The 21,800-nt window shown below is 40.4% G+C and overlaps 1 protein-coding gene across 5 annotated transcripts in view; it reads right to left on the reverse strand.

Annotated features, from left to right (window-relative positions):
- POLA1 (DNA polymerase alpha 1, catalytic subunit) overlaps positions 1 to 21,754 on the reverse strand; it is a 188,086-nt gene extending 166,332 nt beyond the window's left edge. Inside the window, exons 1-15 of one of the 5 annotated variants that reach the window (XM_042035842.1) lie at positions 21,648 to 21,754; positions 20,109 to 20,233; positions 19,028 to 19,124; positions 18,471 to 18,551; positions 17,580 to 17,695; positions 17,262 to 17,324; positions 15,715 to 15,813; positions 14,647 to 14,842; positions 14,248 to 14,437; positions 13,171 to 13,349; positions 9,622 to 9,734; positions 9,044 to 9,160; positions 2,112 to 2,186; positions 1,610 to 1,748; positions 460 to 617 (exon numbers count right to left, since the gene is read on the reverse strand). In XM_042035842.1, coding sequence (XP_041891776.1) covers positions 460 to 617; positions 1,610 to 1,748; positions 2,112 to 2,186; positions 9,044 to 9,160; positions 9,622 to 9,734; positions 13,171 to 13,349; positions 14,248 to 14,437; positions 14,647 to 14,842; positions 15,715 to 15,813; positions 17,262 to 17,324; positions 17,580 to 17,695; positions 18,471 to 18,551; positions 19,028 to 19,124; positions 20,109 to 20,233; positions 21,648 to 21,678 — 1,779 coding nt within the window. In that variant the 5' untranslated portion in view covers positions 21,679 to 21,754. Of the gene's footprint in view, positions 1 to 459; positions 618 to 1,609; positions 1,749 to 2,111; positions 2,187 to 9,043; positions 9,161 to 9,621; positions 9,735 to 13,170; positions 13,350 to 14,247; positions 14,438 to 14,646; positions 14,843 to 15,714; positions 15,814 to 17,261; positions 17,325 to 17,579; positions 17,696 to 18,470; positions 18,552 to 19,027; positions 19,125 to 20,108; positions 20,234 to 20,820; positions 21,252 to 21,531; positions 21,599 to 21,647 lie in introns of those variants that run through there. The other 4 variants (XM_042035871.1, XM_042035861.1, XM_042035852.1 and 1 more) reach the window with 4 other exon arrangements.
- Positions 21,755 to 21,800: the final 46 nt, after the last annotated feature.

The following is a 21,800-nucleotide window of genomic DNA, read 5'->3' on the forward strand; positions in this document are numbered from 1 at the left end:
TCCTCCTTTCTGAGCTAAGATCTTATAGTAGAATAGCAGGTGCTCTAAGATCAAGACCAAATTCTCATTTTAAAACGAATTTTATTAGCAGAAAAGCTTGGTCATTTTACCTCTAACTTATGATTAGCTCTAGCTAAATAAAACAATTAATTAATTAAAACTAATCCATTAACAGCTGTTCTGAGGCAGTCTCCTTTATAACTATGAGGCCCAATAGACAAAACAGAAGGCTTGAAAACATACATAGCATCCACTGTCACAGTAAACATTCTCACCAATCAGGCCCCTTAACCCAGAGTGAAATGCCAGTAAAAATTTCTTTGAAAAGCCCAGAACAGAGAAACTTTTTTCAACAGTAAATATATTTAAACATGTTTTATGATGCTCTTCCAAGCCTTAGAAAATTTTTAGTATATGCCAAAGAACAAAACCAAACCAAAATGAGAGCAGATTACTTACCTCATTCTGGTGAGTCTTTGGGTTCTGAATGGTCTTCATGCTGAAGGACATGACCACCAGAGGAGGAGGGGGAGAAAGATCTTTAACCACATTCACCAAGCCAGGCTTCATGGCCACAGCCTCCACTTTACACCAGCTGACTGGCTGATTTGAAGGCTCTGAGAAAACAACACAAACCACCTCTGTTCTTCTGGGAACCACAGACAAGGCTTCTCTTACAGCATTGCTGCACAGAGCACATCCTTTTCATGTTTTGCCCTGGTGGGATAGTCCAAGACCTAATTTTTGGTAACTCCCTGGGCCCTGACTTCCCAGTCAGCAGGAGCTCTTTAACACCAAATGAGAAGATTTGGATCAAGGTCTGCATAACCCAAAAAGTACTTCAGGCAGCTTTACATGAGTCATCCTTGCTCTGTCAGTGACTGAGCAAGCTGCTGAAGAGGAAAACCTCCCTGGTGTCAGTGTTCATACAGCCAACTCTACACAAAGTGCATCAAGGAGACTGCAGTAATAGCTTTTGTCCAGTATGCTCAACATCCCTATGTTCATGGGAATATGCAGCACACTTGGAATAAAGGGCTCTTACCAAGACAAAATAAAGCAGCATAACCACCTGTAAGTGCTGCATGCCACTCATGGGGCAGAAAGGATTTAAAACTAAAACAGCTCCACGCCACAAACTTTTCCAAGTGTCAGAAAAAAGTAAATAAAAACCTAATTCACAAACAAGAAACTCCCATCTAGCAGCAGTTTGTTCTTTAAAATATATATTTGCAGAAAGAAACCCAAATCTTAAGTGATCAAGAGCAGAAAGATGAGTCATTTTCAAGTCAAGTAAGTTTAGCTCAATATACAAGGCATTAGGGGATGCATCAAAGAGCAGCTGCTGCTGAGCACTGCACAGTTCCATCTCACAGGCATCAAAAGTTATAATCTCATCTCTACAGTGCACAACTTTATATGGATAGTTGTCACTCCAAAAAAGGAAGAATAAGTTACAATTTGTTCTAGATAATGAAAATTAAACCAATAAGTTGCAAGGTTAATGTACAAAAATGATAATTCATCTGAACAAATTAAATTTCCCCTCCTCCCCCCAATCTATATGTGTTTCCTAGTAACCAGGTATTTCACATGCAAACCACCATACGTGGATTTTTTATTTCCAGCCAGCAGGGTCCTTTGATCTTCTGACTCATCAAGAGAAGTTCCAGGCCAGAGGTGTTGGTTCCAAACACATGTGAAAATGTTTGTCCCTTCAGATCTTGGGGAAGCCGAGGGCATTCAGCCTAACAAGTAACAGAGAGCACTGAGTCATTTCACACCACAGAAGTCTTCAAGGTTGACACGACATATTCAGACAGCACCTTAACAAAACTACACAGTACTGAAATCATCATCATTCCCCACAAGCAAAGCCCTAACCCGTAATACCTTACAGTAATTGAGGAAATCACACTACAAGCTTCACTTAAAAACCAGGACAGTAATGTAAAAACACACTGAAATTAAAGTTCTTCATCCATACTGGATACATCAGCCAAGACTACAACAATATTCAATGACCATTTTAATACAGAAACTGGTCACGTTGTAAACTTAATTAGATAAGAAAGCAAGCTATGGTATTTTGTCAGATTAATTATACTCACCGAATATTTAACTTCTAGGTATTCAGATTTTGCTGGTACATCAGGAATCTCAAAAGCGTAGTATTTTTCCACTTTCTATATAAAGCAAAGGTATTATATTTTCAGTATCTTCCAATTAAATATTCATTCTGTCCAATAAGAAAGCTAAAGAAAAAAGAGGCCAGCCAAAACATACATTTCAAATATCATGGGTTTGATCACATATTATCAATTCTGCAACTCATTATAACCGGCTGAAGACAGTAAAGAATATTTTAGTGCCTGTTTTTAATCTCTGTATGTTTTTTTAGCATGAAGAGTTTCTATAGAATTGACTTTCAAATATACTATACTAACCATTACCAGAAAAACCACCTTGGTAGTTAGCCAAACTCAGAAATATTCTCTAAATTCACAGGTCTCAGACATACTCATGAGAACTGGCGGCTGCAGACCACTGCAAAATCCCAAAATGGCTGAGATGGAACGGGATGTCCAGGGATTGTCTAGTCCAGCTGCCTGGTCAGAGCTGGGTCAATCACAGTGGTTTGTTCAGGGCTCTCTCCAGCCAGATTTGAATATCCCCAAGGACGGAGACTCCACAGCCTCTCTGGGCAGCCTGTGCCAGTGCTTGATCTCCCTTACAGTAAAGCAGCAGTTTATGTTCTGATAAATCTCATGTGTTTCAAATGGCATCTATTGCTCTTGTCCTCCATTGAGCACCAACAAGAGAAGTCTAGCAGAGTCACCTTTACTCATGCTGATCAAATGTTTATAAACAGTTAAAAGATTTGCATCACCAACCCCCTCATCCTGAACCTTCCCTCCTGCAGGCTGCGGTCACAGGTTTCTCAGCCTCTCCTTACATGACAGATGCTCCAGGCCCTGTAATTATCTTTGTGGTCCTATTCTGGATTGGTTCCACTAGCACACATTATTCCTCACACAGGGGAGCTCAGCTGAGCACAGCACTCCACAAGTGCTCACCAGGGCTGCAAAGGGGAAAGGACCAGCTCCTGACACTTCTGGTAATGCCCATGGCAGTCTTTTCCCCAAGGGTACATTGTTGGCTCTTGTCCACCCTCACATGTACCAAGATGAACAGGTCCTTCCCTCCAAAGCTGCTTTCCAGCCACTCAGTCACCATCATCTACTAGTGCCTGAGGTTATTCCATTTCCTTTTTTTGAATTTGATGGGATTCCTGTAGGTCATAAGATATATCCAGCCTGTCGTAATTCCTATGACAGCACATCCATCTGGTATATCAGCCTCTCCTGGTTTTGTACTGCCTGGAGATGTGCTGAGTGTGTGCTCTATGCCATCATCCAAATCATTAACACAGATGCTAAGCAAGACTGGATCCAGTATTGACCCTTGGGGTGCACCTCCAGGGACTGGCCTCCACCTGGATTTTGTGCCAGTGATCACAACCCTTTAAGCCCAATAGGGCAGCTGGTTTTCAGTCCACCCCTCTGCCCACTTCACTAGCCCCCACTTCATCAGTTTGTCTGTGAGGATGCTACGGTAGGCAGCGTTGACAGCCTTACCAAAGTCAAGATAAACAACAGTCACTGCTCTCCTCTTGTCCACCAAACCAGTCCATCTCTTTCCAGAAGGCTACCAGCTTGGTGAAGCATCATTTTGTGAATCCACACCAAACACTCCCAAGCACCTTCTGACACTGGCCAGCTCCCTCCATACTCAGGGGTGCATCCCATCAGATCCCACGTGCCTTTATCTGCCCAATTTGTTTAAATGTGCCCTAACCTAATCCTCCTCCTCTGAGGACAAGGCTTCTTTGCTTCAGGCTTTCTTTCTGGTCTCCTGGGCATCAGAGATTGCTGAAGGCCAGACTTAGCAGTAAAGACCAAGGTGAAGAAGACACACAGTATCACAGCTTACTCCATAACCTCTGTCACCACATCTCCTGTCCCTTTCAGCAGCACTTTTCTCTTAGTCTGCCTGTACCTATAGCAGCCTTTCTTACTGGTCTATGTCTTCCTCACCAGATCCAGCTCCATGTGGGCTTTGGGTTTTCTTTTTCCATCATGGTGTCCCTTCCACTAATCCATCTACTGGAATCCTGACCAGCTCTTTGCCCACTTTCAGGCAGGGCTCCATGCATTCCCACTGCTCTGATACACAAAAGGCCCTCCTGCTCCTTGCTATCCCAGCCTGTCTTAACCACATCCTATCCCACCACGTCTGTGATCCCAGCCAGATTGTACCTCCTGTAACTGCACACAGCTCCTCCTTTCACACTGCACGCTTTTGTGTACCAGCACTTCAGAGAGGAACCCAAAAGAGATTATTTCCCAACCATCTGCCAGCTTTTATCACATGCTTACAGCAGATCATTTCTGTGACACTACTGTATTTTTCATTTCAAGTGACTTGGGTTTTACTAGAAAGTAGTCAAGTTTGTTTATGTATCTCTAACGAAGACAGTTAAAGAAGTCGAAGTTCAGTACAACTTTATTGAAAGTTAAGTATCACTTCTGCTTTCTTCAAGAACAACAACAATTTTCTGCAACACACACAGCTTGTCAGTTTCTAAGAATAACTGCCTTCATTTTCCAAATAATTACAATATCCTATGCAACAGCGCTTTGGCACCTACTGAAATGCCATGCTCTACCACCCTGTCATATGTGTGTTCTGCCCTGTAGTACTTTACAAACCATCTGCACCACTGCTATATACTAGTTACTATAATGTGCCATAACATAATGCTAGCACATTACTCTACTACAGGAATTCCTAGAGGCACCTTAAATTAAAAATCACATTTCGCACTGGACAACGCGCTACGTTCACCACTTTATACACAAGACTCAGCATAATATGCCACTAAAGAAAGTTTAATAAGAAAAAGCAAAATCACCATACATGGGAATAAAATTTACAAATTAACAAAATACATGCCCAGTTAGGCAAACTTGAAGTTTTTCAGTTTTGGGGTTGGATGGCTGGGTTTTTTTTCCTTAAATTAACAGCACCAGCAATGGTTCCCTAAGGGTGCTACAACAAGCAGCTAAACTTGCTACTTCATGTACAACTGCTGTAAGGCTGCGAAGCCTGGGTAGGAGAGGAGAGGGGCCTCTGCTATAAATAGGAAGCAGACAAACCCAGAAACTACTATGGCATCAAGAGTTTCATGGAAACAGAAGTGTAACATAACTTGGTACAAGAGCACCACTATGAAGCCAGATCAGCATTGCAAATTACCATGCAAATGTAAATCTCAACTTCTGAGCCACAGCAGCACCTCACACAAGCAGATCAGAGCTGTAACATAATAGACGGCAATGCACTGCTTTTAGCACAGATCACTGGTGCTCCCCCTCCTCTTTTTTAATTAAAATAAAACCCTCTCAGGCTTCAAACAAGTTCTTGTTGCAAATGCAAGACGAACATAGTATAAAAATAGTCTGCTGTAGTGATTCATCTGCGTTATTCCACAGAGCTCAGCTCAATTACACCAGCGTCTGGTCATAACTCAGTGAATGAATGCTTTGCTGCAGAATAATCTGCCCTTCAAGTGGCCCTTCAGAGAGCAGAAATGAGCAGCAGTGATTAGCTGCTAAGTTCCTAAGTGGAGTAAGGCTGCTTTCAAATTGATTTGTGAAGACTTGCTAACTTGGCAGCAGTGCAACCCATTGAAGCTACAATTAGCAGCAGGTGCAGCAGGAAATGATATGGCTTAAGTGTGTTCACAGGGACAAAGTTGGGTGCTGGCAAGGCCAAGATGCACAGAGAACAACCTGTCTCAGTGTCTCCACATCATCACAAAAAGGGGTGTTCTGAATAAAAGAACTCTGGTGCATGGCAGGGATGTCACTAACCTTCCTGATTTTCAGCTAATGATGGAAGAAGAGTGGTTTTCAGTTTCACAGTACTCTGCAAACACTGAGACTTCATGTTACTCTGAATGCATTGCTCACAAGTCTCACCTGAGCAACACAGCCATTAGTTTGAAATCTTTCAAAACACGAACCCTTAACAACACAGTACTGAACACTGGCTGCACATCACAGAGCAGGGGAGATCTTCTAAAGCACATTAGCTCTGTACCACATAGAGCCACAACTGTGTAGAGATCACTTTTCTGGAGCATTTGTTTAGGTGAGTGCCACAAACTGTTTCAGTTCAAGAGTCCTGCACACCCCTATGGACACACAGATGCAAGGGCTGGGTAACAGCTCTTGTCTCTCATGGTATGAGTACAATGAAAAGGAGGTTAATGACTATGAGAAACAGACTAAGGTATACAACCAGGCAAATTCAGTTATCTAGGGAAGGAACAGAAGAAAAGGAGGGCACAGTAATGGGACAACCCTGTCACATCCACAATTATCTTGCAGAGAACACAAAGCTTCTCTACTGCAGAGGCGTAAGCCTAGCCAGATTTGGAGATTTGGTGCCACTTGTTCACAGTGAATTTTGTATAATCTAGAATAACTGAGTTACTGTAACACTTTCTTTGAATAATCCTCCAAAGACCCCACTAACAGCCCTGTTCTACTATCCTGTCTTTTCTCTTACCCCCCATACTACTACTGCCATACCTTCCTACTATCTCCAGTTCTCATTAAACCCTCCCGGAATGCACTATCAAAAGTAGCAGAAAATTACACAAGCAAAATAAAGCTGGATAGCTTTTATCCTTTTAATAAAACTCAGTTTACTGAAGAATTCAACATAATTTGAATTTTACTTTTCAGAAACAATTCTGGTTATTTCAGAGCTTCCCTGCACCAACTATCCTACCTAATTTATTCACGAATTAAAAATTACAAATTCGCTCTTTTGCTAAAACTGTCCTTTAAATAGCTCTCTTGCTACTCATTCCCTTTTAATTTTTCTGGAGAGCAAACAGGTCTTATCATTATTCTTCACTTCACTAGCTAAAAAAAAAAAAGTTCATAGTTATCTCTGGTATAACTGATTCTCCTTTTGTCTCATCCTTCTAATTGCCATCTTTTGTACCCATAGTCACTTGAGTTAATCTTTCCTCATGAGGGTGACCAAGTGTTAAAATATTCAAGGAGAAAAATCTCAACAGTGTCTTAGTGCTCCTACTTCCCTACACCTGTGTTACACCCAAGGACCCCACATGTACTGTAGCCGTGTATCCAGACAAGACTGTTGGGTCTTCTGCTCTGAGTTCTGTGTAAGCTCAGTAAAAATTTCGCAGGTTTTACCTTGATTTTTAAAAGCCATCTTTGAAGATTAAACTACATTACTCTATTACCTCATGCACATTATTCTTACTTGGCAGACCATGGAAAAGATGGAGGTTTCCCAAGATTCTGCTAGCAGATCTACATCTTTTTGGAGGCCTTTCTCCCTCCTTCTATTTCTAGAGTACAAGTTTGCATCCTCTCTTTTAATGAAGAATTGTATTCCTTTGAGTTCTCTCCCTCATTCCTGAAAGAATCTGAACAGTGAGCTATCAGCAACTTGCTTTTTATCTATTGTTAAATTCACTCCTTTCTGATCCCACATGTAATTATGTTATAATCAACTATACAAGAGAAATAACAGACAAAACTGAAAAACGTAAATTTACAGCAGTTTTGAGAGAGAAAATAAGCTAGAGGAAAAAAAAAAGTTTTACAAAGTAGTAATGTCACATCCATTTTCCCTGAACTCTGTAAGTAACGCACTAAGCTACAAGTTGCTGAAAAAATGTCATGTCTTGCATGTCTTTGCTATTTGAGAAACACTGCTCACATTTTCACTTTAACAACTTAAACTTTCAGAATTGCTCTAGCTAGCTTTGGATGAGATGACCTCCTGAGGATCTTTCCAACCTGAATTATCACACAAACTGGTTTTATTTTCCCTCATTTACATATTGTTAAATTCCATTCTTCCTGCATTTTTACTTGTCATCTCCGTTACTGATTAACTATTCAGGAACGAATCCTGTGAAATCACAAGATTGCCAGGATGGGGAAAGTTACAACTAATGAAAATCGGCTTTGCCAGACTAATGACATGTTACTTCAAGAAACATGAACGTTTCTGAGCACTTCAGTCAGAACAGATTTTTCCCCTAACTTGAATGTTTGCCACATTTCCCCACACAAGCTTCCTACCTCTACCCTTCCCTGTGGAAGACAAATTCTCTATGGAAATGGACAATAAAGCTCTCATACTAGCAAACTAATTCAGTCCAAATCTGCAACACCATCAACAGTATCAGCTCTTTTCCGGCAGACTCATGACAAGTATTACATTAATTTATGTGCAAAGTTTCCATTACAGCAATATTTTGTTTTTCCAATGTCATTTTAAAGACTTGTTGAGCAAACAAAGCACAGCAAAATAACACTTTAAGACTATTGCCCGTAACTCTAACCACAGAACAGCTTTCAAGACAGAATGGCAGCCCTCACTTGTTACCTCCTGCACAGCCACACTATGACAATCCATGCTCTGAACAGCATGCACTCTAAAAAGACAAATCTGCAGGGGGTGAGAAAAAGGATGAGACATGCCAAGAGATAAAGTGCAGTAAGGTATCTGGTCAAATGCAAAGACAGTCTAATCCCAGACTGCTGACTTATCTGCCGGACAACATAATCTTTCATTTTAAACTCTGACAGCATGAGCTGATACTAAGGCTTTAGGTATCAGAACTTCTGTCTGTTCTGCATTCTCAAAAACAGCTCAGCAACCCAGTCTGACACTCAACCCAGTTTTAAAGAAGCTAATGAATGAGTATTTTCAAAAGCATTGTTTAAATTTCATGTTGCAGATTCACCATTCTTAAAGGAATATAGATATTTTGAATGGTTTTTACAAGCAGGTACATTTACACATGTCAGGAGTTATATATTTGCATTTCAGCATTGCCTCCCTCTCTGGACAATGTATCAACAGCCTTCCCACCCTACAAACCAGAACAACAGAAGATGACCAAATAGGATGCTTGTAAACAAACCTTGGATTTGAACTTCATGATCTTGTACTTTGGTGAAATGCTGTCATTAAATTCCTTGAAAACACTCATTATAGTTACTGGAGTCTCCATCTCTTTGCCAGTAGATAGGTCGATTTCCTCGAAAACAGAAGTGAGGTTTTACAAATGAACAAAAAAGCCAGCAGACATGACAATAAGTTGAATTTTACTTAGCTATTATGAATCATGTATCTCTTTTTCTAAGAAAAACTATAATGCAATCAGACAAGAAATCCCAAATTTATAAAATATTATTTGAACAGAATGTTTAAAAAGCAGTAAGTTTTCTGGTAATACTTCAAGACTACTTTATTTGCTAAACAGCAAGTCTAAGGATAAAAATTCTGCCTGCAGTTGTTACTTAGGGTCAGGGGAAGTCACAGTGCTCTACTCTGCAGCTCACATGTGGTATATTGTGTACACATTGTTTTTAACTTTACCACCTACATCAGCCAACACTGGCTTCCAACAGCTTCCATAAACACAATGCTAGAGCTCACAACCTGCCATAAGCAGAATGAAAGGTACTTATGTTTGACATGCTTAAAAGTCACACTTACTGTTTCACGTGGCAGCAGATAAACAGTTCTCTCAATATTTTTCACTGTCACACAACAGCTGACATAGGTGGTTGCAGATTCAATCCAAACTTTGCCAAACAAAAATACCACACCTAAGGGAGAAGGGCAAAGAATTCAATATGCAGTTTTAAAATTAATCATTCCTAATGTTCCTTAAAGCAGCTTATAATGTACTCTTGCATTGAAACACAACCATTTCTGGTTTTGGTCCTTGAACAACAAATCTTTCCGATGTATAAGCACATTCTAAATTGTTTTAAACACCAGCTTTACAAACAGACACCTGGATCATTCTTCATGTCTCTACCTCCATTACTATAGTAACACCTGATATGTAAAATTCAAAATGGCATTACACAGCCAGTCTCAAAACTCTGTTCTGATATTCTACTGCTGCCTATATTCATTTGATAATCCCTGGAGAGATGGAGGAAGGAGAGAGATGTCAGTGAAAGCTGAAGATTATCAGAATGCCTGTGCTGTCAATCAATCCTCTAACATGTGTTATCTACAGTTTTTCTCTCTTCAGCTAGACCAGTACAATTAACTCCTTTTCCCTACACTTCAGTACCGTGAGACCAAGACTCTACTACCAATAAAACCTGTAGAAATACATTCTGAAGACAACAACTAGAAGCTGATCAGCTTTCAAGTGACTATTTTTAATAAATGAGGACACCAAAAGATGCATGACATTGCTAGGAATCCTGGATGCCATGACAGCAGTTGTAACCAAGGGAGACACTCAGAAAGATTATACAGAGCAGGACTAGTGGCAACTGACTTCACTGTGGACAATGTCATTACTGTACATGCACATCTCTGAGCCCAGAAAACTTGGCAATAGCACAAAATGCTGCAAACTGCTAATCAAATTATGTCAAACTTTAGAATAACCAAGCACCAAGCCACCTGACTGTCACATATAGTTTCCAAATTACCAGTACAAAAAACGTCCAAGTACAGCTCAGAAATCTGGCTTCACCAGGTTCCCTTCAAGCTCCAAATAATTTGGAATTTGACTACATGGAAGACACTCCTCCTACAGCGTACTACTATTGATGAAAACAGAAATATCCCTGCTGAGACTGTCTCAGAAACAATGTTTCATGCATAGAAGATTTTGGAATCTGCATTTCTCCTTGGCCTGCAGCACACAAACAAGTCCTTGGTTAAGTTATAATTCATCTTTGCCAGGAGATATATCAGACGTAAAGGCACCTTTCTTACTCCATTAGATCAAAGATAAATCAGTGAAGATGCACTAAGATGGATGACAGAGTCAAAGTGACAGGCTATGAAAAATCATTTTCTGAGTGCTTGGAATAGATGTGAACAAGACTACTTTTGTCAAGGACAGAGAATGCTGCGGTTTTGAAGATGATGAGAACATGGATACAAGTTTCAGCTGCACAAAGTATCTTAAGAAATTTTAATACAGAGGCAATCTTGAAGATTTAGACAGTTCGAATAGAAGTATTGAGAAAGAGCTCCAATTGCAGATCTAAGTGACAGGGAAGATGAAGTTCTTGTCCCCAGCAATCTTTTACTTTTTTGTTAAGGGATAAAAAAAAAAAAACCACCTCAGAGAGGTTTGTATCATAGAGAAAGATGAAACTGTGAGAGACCACAAAACAGTAGCTGATTGCCTGAACACCTGGCAATATTAAGAGCATGGAGTAGTTAATCTGTCAGAGGAGTACATATAAGCAGGTGAGGTAGAAAGGATATATAAGCCAGTCAAAGACAGGCTAAAAAGCTGCCGGGATTGCAAAGACAAACTTCAATCAACTCTAGCATGGACAAATAAGTGGTCTTAATAACCAGACTTCACAGAATCAGATTAACTTAGAATGGAAGGAACCTTTTGAGATCATCCAGTTGAACACTGGCACACACTACCACCCCCACAGGCAGCAAAAGCAGAACTAACTTCAAAGAGTTTTCACACACATTTCATGCAAAACAAAAAAAAAAAAAAAACCAAACCAAACCAAAACAAAAAAAAACCAACAGAGAGGTATCGGGCCCTATCCCCTGCAAGACTATGGAAAGAAAAAAGAAAGAAAAAATAGAAATAAAGCTTAGAAATCAAAGTATGTGAAAAGAAAGATCATGCTACCAAATGAACCAAAAGGTAAGCAAAGTCAAAACACAGGGAAAAAGTCTTGCAGAAGGGAAAAAAAAAAAGGGCAGGTTTTAGTAGTTATTTCTTTAAAATGTTAATAGGATCACAATTCTTGAGCTCTCTGCCGAAGACCATAAAGGGAATTACGAAAAGTAAGCCTCCAAAAAAATCATTAAGCTTGAAAGAGTCTTATGATTATGCTATAGTATTTACTCCTCAGGCAATGAATTTGACATCCCAGCAAATGAGGCATAAACAAAGATCATGAACATGTTAAACAAAAAGCAATATCAAAATTTTCCCTTCTACATTACTAATTGAAAACAGGTGCAGTCTTTATTATTCAATCCTGAAAAAGTCATAATGAGAAAAGAACACTCCTTGCATGCGAGGAACAGAAATCCTTTCATAATTATGTTCCATTCAGCAATCACTGACTTAAAAGACAAAAAAAAGGAAAAATAACAATAGCGGGTTCTTTAAAAGTAGCAATTTTATATTAGAGCCATTGATTTCATCAAGATATCTATGATTATTACCACTCCCATCACCAAGCTGTTCAGCCCATCACAGTCTCATATTTAAGTTTGGCATCCCAACTCACAACAAAAGGTGTTAACAAAGAAATGTATCTGATGCTTACAACTTCAACCCTAAAAAACCTCCAACAACATGTGAAAGAACCTTCTGGTAAACACACATGAAGCACAAATTAGAAACCCAAGCTCCTAAAACTCCTGATGAAATGAGGGGGTGGATGGGAAGTGCTCAGAACAGATGTGAACACAAATTGTTTTGTCAGAGCTGAGATCAGAATGATGCAATTTGAAAACTATGAGAGCTAGGATTCACATGTCAACTGCACAGGGTATCTTACCAATCTTAACTCAAAGACAATCTTTAGATAGTTTGAATTAGGGGATAAGAAATACAAGACAGACCTTGTATTTTTCAACCATCTTCCTCCCTTGACAGACACACCTTTCCTTTGTATAAAATCATGCAACTGCTATTGTACAGGCTTTCTAGTCATGCACATGAATTTTAAGTTACTTTACCAAAAACAGGAAAGCATGCTCAGCTGCTGCACCACAGAGCAAGAAATTAACAACTTCAGCTTGCTCCTGGAGTGTATAAAATTCTAAGAAGGACAATGGGTCACCAACACTGAACAGTGTTAGTAGATCCCTTTTACCTCCCTACTTCTATACTAGGCCAAGAGATGACATTCTCCTCCCAGTCAGTGCCCTACCCTGCAGACAGAGGTACAGAAAAACAAGAGATGAACGTCTTAGAGCACAGAGAAACAGGGCATCTGGATGTAATTCAGTAAAGTCTGAAAATCCCAACTGAACAAAAAGAATCAGATTGGCATTTTCTGCCTTTAACAGAACAGTTACCTGGCTGACTGAACTGATCTTCATAAGCATCCAGCCAATAAAATCTTAAGACTTGATCACCACTTTCCCCATTCACAAGTGGAAGGAGATTGGGGTCCAGCTGAACTTCTGCTGCTACTAGATCAGCTTCATCCTCATCAATTCTGTCCCAACACGAGAGACCTGGGAGAGAACAATTCCTGCAGGTTTTGCAGAAGAAAGAAACAAATAAAATTGTGCCTTTGTTATAATCACCATTTTGCTTTCTTCCAGGCCTATATTCTCACACCTTTTGTTTTTCTTTCTACAACCAAGCAACATTCCCAACAGTTGGGTTTCCTCAGGTTTTTTCTGAAAAGAAGGATGAAGTGACAAAGACAGAAACCCACATATAAGTATGGTTCTTGATACACCACAAACAGGCTTTAAAAACCAGTAACCTGGTATTTCAGCTTTGCTCATTCAAGTCTTTACATAACAAATATATCCATCCATCTATACAAGTTGCTTAGTGGGAACAACAGACTATTTCATCAAAACTACCTTTCCGGTCATTAGATGTTTAGGTCTTTTTCATCATTCAAATACTTTGCACTTTGAAATATTTTGTTATGGAAACATATGATTCAAGATTTTCCAAACAATTTAAAAAAAGGGAAAATCCCTGTTTTCCTATTTCCAAAGACATAGCTGTTCACCATTACTTTTAGCAACAAAACTTTTACCTACATACCTACCTATTACGAAATACCTTCACATTCACTTAGAATAAGCAACCTTAGCAATTCCTTGTTTTTCTTACTGACACCAAAGTTCACTATTCAACACCCACATTGAGTCACCTCAGCGTGCTGAAATACACGTTGTCACACACACTAAATGCCAAAAACATCAAATATTTTTCAATTAGGTAGCTATCAGCATGTTACTATTCTTAATCTAACTACAAAAAAAAAAAAAAGCATTGCACAGCATTATCACCATTCTGTCTGTATTACAATTATCCCTTCTGCAAAGACAAATATGAAGATAAATCTAAGGTTTACGGAAATTGACAGCCTTCTTAGTGGAAGAAAAAAAAGAAAAAGAGATTCTTACAAGACAGATGTCTCTTTTTTCTCTGATTCCAGCTGCTCTGTCTCTTTCTTTTCAATTTCATCGTCTCTTTTCAAGCTTTCAGCTGTCTCAGGTATAGTTTCCACATGCTCTGCTTCCATAGGTTCATCAAAGTCCTCCTCATCAAAATCCATCATTCCCTGATCATCATCTGGAAGTGCTGCAGGTAGAACTAAAGTCCTGAATCATTAAAATGACAAGCTGCATACTATAGCAGTATGCAGAGACAGCACACTGTAAGCATGAATATAATATACAGTATTAATATAGAAACAAAGTACCACATTTAAGTTAAGCTAGTATAATTTAACAAGTGTTTTTAACACTACTATGCCATATACAAACAGTTTCCAGAATTGGGTTTTGATTTACTTTCAGTACCTTTAGTAGCTTTCTCTCCTACTGCCTTCACTATTCCCTCATTTTCCACAGGTTTTTGCACATGCTTCGTGTCCTCATTTTCAGAGACTCTGACAGATTTTGCTGTATAATTGGGATGTTTAGGATGAAATGAAGCTGGAGGAAGAGCTTCCTTTCTGACATGAGCAGGAGCTTTCTTTGATATAGGGGTGACTACCTGAAAAACATTTCCACCATGAGTTAAAAAAAAAAAAATCTTGTAAGAGCAAAGAAGAAAAAAAAATAAACAAAACCTTGCACTTGCTATTTGCAGAACTAGTAACCAGGGCTAGTGGAAAAGTTCCACATATCTTGCAACATGATCCCCTCCTTCCTACATCTCCCCTTTTTTCCCCAATCACTTCTAGTTTTGAACACAGCTGTTGAGTAGCACTGGTGATTATTTTCACTGTAAGAGTTGATGTTACACAAGGTTTCACATATCAGATGTATCTATACTACTCCCTTTTCCCACTATGACCATTACCAAATATCTCACTGTATTTCCAGCTAAAAAGTCCTTCCATTTACCAGAACTCCTAACAAAATTCTAGCCTTCCACCCTTAGCAGCCCATCCCTCCTTTCACTCCAAAATCTTCCACTAAGGCAAATGTCTATCCATAGCTTCAATTTTCCATTTGTTTTCCATTTCTGCAAACAATTGGTTTCTTACCCTTTTCCACACTCCTGCTTATTTCACCTCCCATCCTACTCTACTTGCCACAAGGGTGTTTTCTACTCTTTGGAAAAGAGACAAAGCAGAAACTCACCTTCATGTGATGCACCTAACATTGTACCAACAGTTTCACCTGTCAAATGTAACAGCTACAAACTCCTACGATACTAAACATACAAATCTAATTGTACTGTTTATGTGTTCACATGAAAGGGGATGTGGAAAAATGCATGAAGTTACACTGTAACACTGCTATGGAAGCTAAGGAGAAAGTTAATTTCCAGGAGGAGGAATAAAAGTCAACACTACTCAAATCAACAAAAACACAGATTAGTGCTTATTATTAATGAGAACATCTTTTTTTTCCCTTTACCTTAGAAGTTTGGGACTGCACAGAGAAAGGATTGAGTGGTACTCCAGCAGATCTTTTCCTTTTCAGCATTATAATTGGTGGTGGACTTAGCTGAACTGTCTGAATATTGAAGGAACAGAGAAAGTGACAAAAGAAAGAGTTATTTAGTGTTTTCTTCTGCTTTGGTTAGCAACATTTTCCATCAAAGAGAAAGAAGGCCACCAATATGTTTTGTTTACCAAGAAAACACACCCCCCCGATACAAAACTCACCCCCATAAAACAATTCTATCTGAGTAATCAGCCCATGAAGACAGACACTAGATTTTTTGGGGAGGAAACAGTCTGAGAAAAACTGCCATAAGGTTCAATAAGTGAAACAGTTTTCAAACAGTGGGAATTTTAATAGCTAACCGTGCCTTTATTGCACAAGTATCAGAATAACTTGTGCTATGTTTTTCATGTCTGCTGACGCTGTAATACTGAACATACATGCCTCAAGAAAGGCAGAAGTGCTCTTTCAGCACTGTTACAATAGACAAAAACACATTTTAACTTATTTACATGTACAGATATTTTATGCTTAACCTTATCAACAGCTAATAATGAAAGAAATTTCACAAACAACAAAACGAAAAGATCAATAGCTAACTAGTACTTAAGTAAATAGAAGCCATAATGTAATTATTAGTATTATTCTCCCTAATCAATGTTCCACAAAATTTGGCAGCATTAAAATGCATTTGTTTAATGATTTCAGGGGGCTTTATAGTCATGGGGGGGGGTTATAGCCTTAATCAGATGTCATAGGGAGGAGTAAAATAGTAACAGCACAAAACTAAGAGAATAACTTCACATTGGAACAGCCTATACCCTTTACTGCCCTGAAAAAAACACAATAAGCTTATTTTGGTTCAACATATTCCACCTCAGTATCTCACCACTACAGCAGTTTCAACGTTTACATGTGAGCAATCCTTCTGGTTTTAAGAAATTTTGCTAAAAGGGCATTAGATATTTGAGATAATCCAACCTTGTCACAGCAGCCATCCTGCACTCCTGCCTCCAAGGGAGGGTTAACCTGGTTCTCTGCAGCACATCGTGGGAAGCAGGAGGCAGACAGTTCAGGCTACATGACCTGCTGAAACTTATGCTCCCTCAGCTCCTCCCCTAAACCCAAACACATCAGATGGAGATGTCTTACAGAACCCTGGCTGAGGTGTGGTGACAGATATACACGATTCAGAGGCAGCCAAGTCCTCTTTCACTCCAAGGTGACTAAAACCTTGAAGGCTGCATTAGCACAGGCTCCACATGTTAACATAAACCATCTGTAATCAGGTCATAGTGGTACTGCCTTACCAAGCAATGCAGTCATGCAACATCTGCATGGTGCAGACAACAGGCAGACTGCACACACATGTGGAATCTATCAATGAGATGTGCTATGGATGAAATCTGTCTTAGACTGTCTAGTTTCACAAAAAACTGTATTTTCTCGGTATGTTCCATGACAAGAAGAATTAATGGATTAAGGTTGTTTCCAAGAGATTTTATTAACATACTTACTTCAGCACTAATATCTTGAAGAATATCCCCAAGTAAATCATCCTTGGACAGGTCCACAGTTTTCTGTAAGGTAAGATTAGCCAAACAGTTCTCAGATATATGCGCAAACCCAGTCAGGAGAACAGCAGCAAATCACTAAAGGGTTTCCACAAAACACACACATTATTTTCAGAAATGCTCCATACACAAGAGATAATAATAATAGAAGTTTGCCTCACTAGACACAAGAAACTAAAATGAGCCCTTGGTTTACTCCACTCCCACTGAAACACTGTGAACAAGTCAGAAACATTTAAATTCAAAAACGTAAAAACTTACATCTGTGTTTTTCTTCCCAGCACTAGCTATAAACATAGACTTAATTGTGTTTGGCTTTGACACCACAGATTTTTTCACATTCTTTTTACCAGTTGTAGATGTTTTGCCACCTTTTCCTACAGAAACAAAAAATTTTAAATTGTGAATTTTACATAAGAAAAGTTCAATGTTTATAGGTCCAGTTATTAGCAGGGATAGATAGCCAAGGTAGTCTACTTCTTCCACCTTTACACTGCTGGCTGAAATGAAGCCTAATCATCTTTCAGCTTTGTAGCAGCTGTCATGCACACACAAAAAATGAAAAACCCTCTCAGCACCCTGACTTTCCTAGTCATGTCAGAGATGCCTTTTGCATACTCCAGAAAAACGACAAAGATACTTTACATGGAAGCATCTCCAGGGGGAAAAAAAAAAAAAAAAAGAGTGTCCAGGAATTTGGCACTATGCTGGGACTCTCATCAGACTCAGTTTCTCAGTTTGCCACCAGATTCCATTAAAAAGTTGGAAAAATCATATGATCCCAGATTCTTATAAGCATGCAAGTATTTTAGTGGTCAAGAGAGACCACACATCTTTTAGACACTGGCTTTGAAAACCAAGACCCCTCCCAGATGCTTTTGTTCTAGAAGTGAATCCCCATTCCACAGAAGACTGCGAGCAGAAGTGCCCTGGTAGTGCTGAAGCAGTTAATAGTGATGTGACCTCAGTTTGTGAGTTCCATCCTCTGCATCACGGGGGCTGAACAAAATCCACAGGCACAGAATGACAGAGCTTCGAGTAATCTGTCATTTGGCCATCTTTACCACATATACAGATGGCAGGAAGTTGCCCATTTTGGGTACCTTTTAAAAGGCCCTGGAAGACATTCTTCAGTGGTCACATGCAAGTTACCTTTCTTATTGGAACTAAGAGCATCATCATCCAGATCTTCATCAAAGATTTCCCTTCCATCTTCTACATAACCTATCCCATCTGTAGAAAAACAAATTGTTAAAAAATTGCAGTTTAAATTCTGTCCTGATATTCCTGAATTTTTTACATATTTAAACATATATTCCCCCTTTAATATAGGGCAAAAGTTACAAAAGTGAGTATTAAAAACTACAGCACTCTCAGCTGTATCTTCTGTTAGACTAAGGACATTCTTACATGTTTAATTAGAAATTATCAATAACAGTACTTTTTTGTTAGAATTGTAACACTGATAACTGGAAATAAAATTTCAAGAACAGGTCTTCATGGAAAAATATTTTCATTACCATACCAGCAGACTACTATGAGAACAATGCAAAGGTTAATTTCCATTAAAAGACTGCCTTTCTCTTGTCTCCTAAAACAAATTTTAAGAATGTACTAATAATAACTTGCCTCAAGCCATGAACATTATGAAGCCTAATTGAGTTATAACACTAGAACCAAAATAACTCTCCAAATGAATCTTAACTTACCATCATCAACAATCCAGTCATCATCCTGACGGTCTCTGACCATCTTGGAGTATTCATCCTCATCTATTTCATCATAAACACCTGTGAACTCCTCAACCTACAGTTAAGGTATACTGAGGATTAACAGTTTCCATACCATTAATACTACAGATCATCAGTTAGAATATAAAAGTTCCCAAGAATACATGTAGGCTTCCTACACTGCTACATTGTCCACAACTAGTAAGCACAGTTATTCGTTAAGTTTCTTCTTTGGCAGTGATAAAAAACAAGTCATCAATTTTTAAAATTATCACAATATACTGAAACTCAAAATCTACTGAAGCACTGGCAGAGATTTCACTTGAAAATTACTTGCTTTATTGCTCATTTCGTATCACCAAAAAAAATTCTGAAAGATAAGAAACCTAGCAGTGGAGACTTCTGACCTAGGCTCTACTCTCAAACACCAATCTGAGCTCACTGAAAATGAAAGGGATTTGATGTACCCAAGCAGAGTGCTCAGAGAAAATTTGCATGTTAATGATCTACAGACTTCTGGTTTCTTTACATTTATTCACCTCAATGAGGAAGTCACTTCCTGTTGGCAGCACCACTGGACAATGTTACAGTATCAATGTTACACTGACAGATTTCAGATCTACCACTTAAATACTTAAATTTTGGTCTCTTTGTGGAAACCCAGCATATCAATATTAATGGAATTCAGTCATGTAAAGCCCTGAAATTAAAGTTTAAAATCATTTGAGGTTAAAAAAAAGTACTTCCTATCATAACATTAATTATGCGATTTTAAAAATCGGTCCTTCCCTGTGGCATAGTTCTCAAGCAATGGCAAGCATGTTTGACTTGCAGTTAACAAAACTGAGTTAGATTTGAAAACAGAAAGAAACAAATAAATTATACTAGAAAGCAGAAAAAAAAATAGAGCTACATTCAGAAAAACATACACCATTAAAAACACAAAAGCTGATCTGAAAGGCTTATTTTGTTTCCCATAACTTTTACATATCTATAAATGATGATTAAGCATCTCAGCTCATATTCTTTTCATTAAGAAGAAAAGATGAAGAATTTTCACCTCATATTTTAATTTTTCCCCAGCTTTGGCTTTTTTCAGACGTTCAAGTGCTTCTTGCTGGCCTCTTCTATTCTTCCTCTCACGTCTAGAACGTGATGCTGCAAAACTTCCAGAGTCATCCATAGCTGTAATTAATTAAAAACAAGAGAAATGAGTTTAGCAATGAGCTGTTGTTATCTTTGGTACTTAAGCATTCAGGGATGCATTAAGAGATGACTGAAGTTTTGCTTAAAACCAAAACCTGCTCGGCTAAAAGCACAGTCACAGATGGTTCTTCCTAAGCCAGTTCTGGAATGATACTGAAGGCATGGCTTGACAAGGAGATCAAACAGCCCTCTCATGCCAGCTCACATTCAGCATGAAGCTACCACCTAGATTTCCAAAGCACCTCTCAAATCTCATCAACCTTTCCCTGTAAGGGATCGCCCCCCTCCTTCCTTGGGAATTTCCAGCTCCTTTTATTTTGCATGTCTCCATGACAACTCAGGAATACCAGACTTAGAGAAGGCCTACACTGCTACAAAGCAGGAATGTTTTTAGGCGGTTTCACAACATTTGAGTGTGACCAGATTGAGACAAACTAGTAATCTGTTGACAGCTGACACCCCATTTCCTCTTCCACTTCCTTCCCTTCCAAATGCTCTCCCCAGCAAGCTGCTTTCTACTTCTCCCGACCTTTTTCTTTCTCTTAACTTGGTGCAGGAACACCTACCTGACCACAGGGATCAAGTGGACCCAATCCAACTTATAAAAGCAAACAAACAGCCCAAGGACAAGGCTGCGAGTTCAGTGCGAGGAGCTGAATACCCCGTGCAGGCAGAGGAGACCGAAGGCTGGCCAGGTGGCCACAGGAGCAGGGCAGTCCCCACCCGGTGGCAGGAGGACATCAACTTGTGAATAGAGCTGCACCCAGGCAGTGTAGCTGGGACAACTCCGGATTCGTATTGCTCAGGGCTGGGGTAAAAGGCGCATTTACACTGCCTGCTGGCCCATGGGGGAGAAGTGCAAAGATGAACCGCTTTGAGCGCGTTTGTCTTCTGTCAATTCTTCGCCTTTACTGTACGCCAGCGTCTCAGACAACGCACTCCTTTGGGACAAGCGTGTTTTCAGCCCCAGCCAGGACCGCCCGCGCCCGCCGCTGCCCCCAGGGCTGAGAGTGCCCCCGCCGGAGACGCGACCCGGGAGAGACACCGGTGCGGGGCTCCACTGCCGGTGCGGCCCGAGCCCGCCCCCCGGGCGTATCCCCCCGTTCCGCGCCCGCCCGGAGAGGGTCCCCCCGCTGGGGCAGCGCGGGCGCGGCCCCGCCGAGCTCCCCCCGAGGGACGCGGGACCCTCACGCTGCGCTGTCCGCCCCCACCACGGCCGCCCGCCCGCCGCGTACGCGCGCTCCCGCGCCCGGTGCGCCCGCGCTCGCCCTCCCTACCGCCAGCGCCGCTGCCCCGTCGCCCCCCGCCTGACAGCGAAACGCCGGCGCCTCCGAGGGACAGGCAGGAGGACAAGGACAGAGGCCCCGGCCGCCCCGCCGCCCCCGGCTCTCACCGTCCCGGCCCCGAGCGCCGCTCTCGGCCATGGCGCTCGCGCCAAAGGCTCCCGAAAGTGGCGCGAGACGGGAGCCCCGCGCGCCGCCGCCGGGGCCGCATCCAATCAGCGGGCGCGGGGGCGGGGGCGGGGCCGCCCCGGACGCTGGGGGAG

The sequence above is a fragment of the Corvus kubaryi genome, unplaced genomic scaffold, assembly GCF_017639235.1.
Source record: "Corvus kubaryi isolate FWS band 111438036 unplaced genomic scaffold, C.kubaryi_AGA036_p1.0 133, whole genome shotgun sequence".
Classification (NCBI taxonomy): Eukaryota; Metazoa; Chordata; class Aves; order Passeriformes; family Corvidae; genus Corvus; species Corvus kubaryi.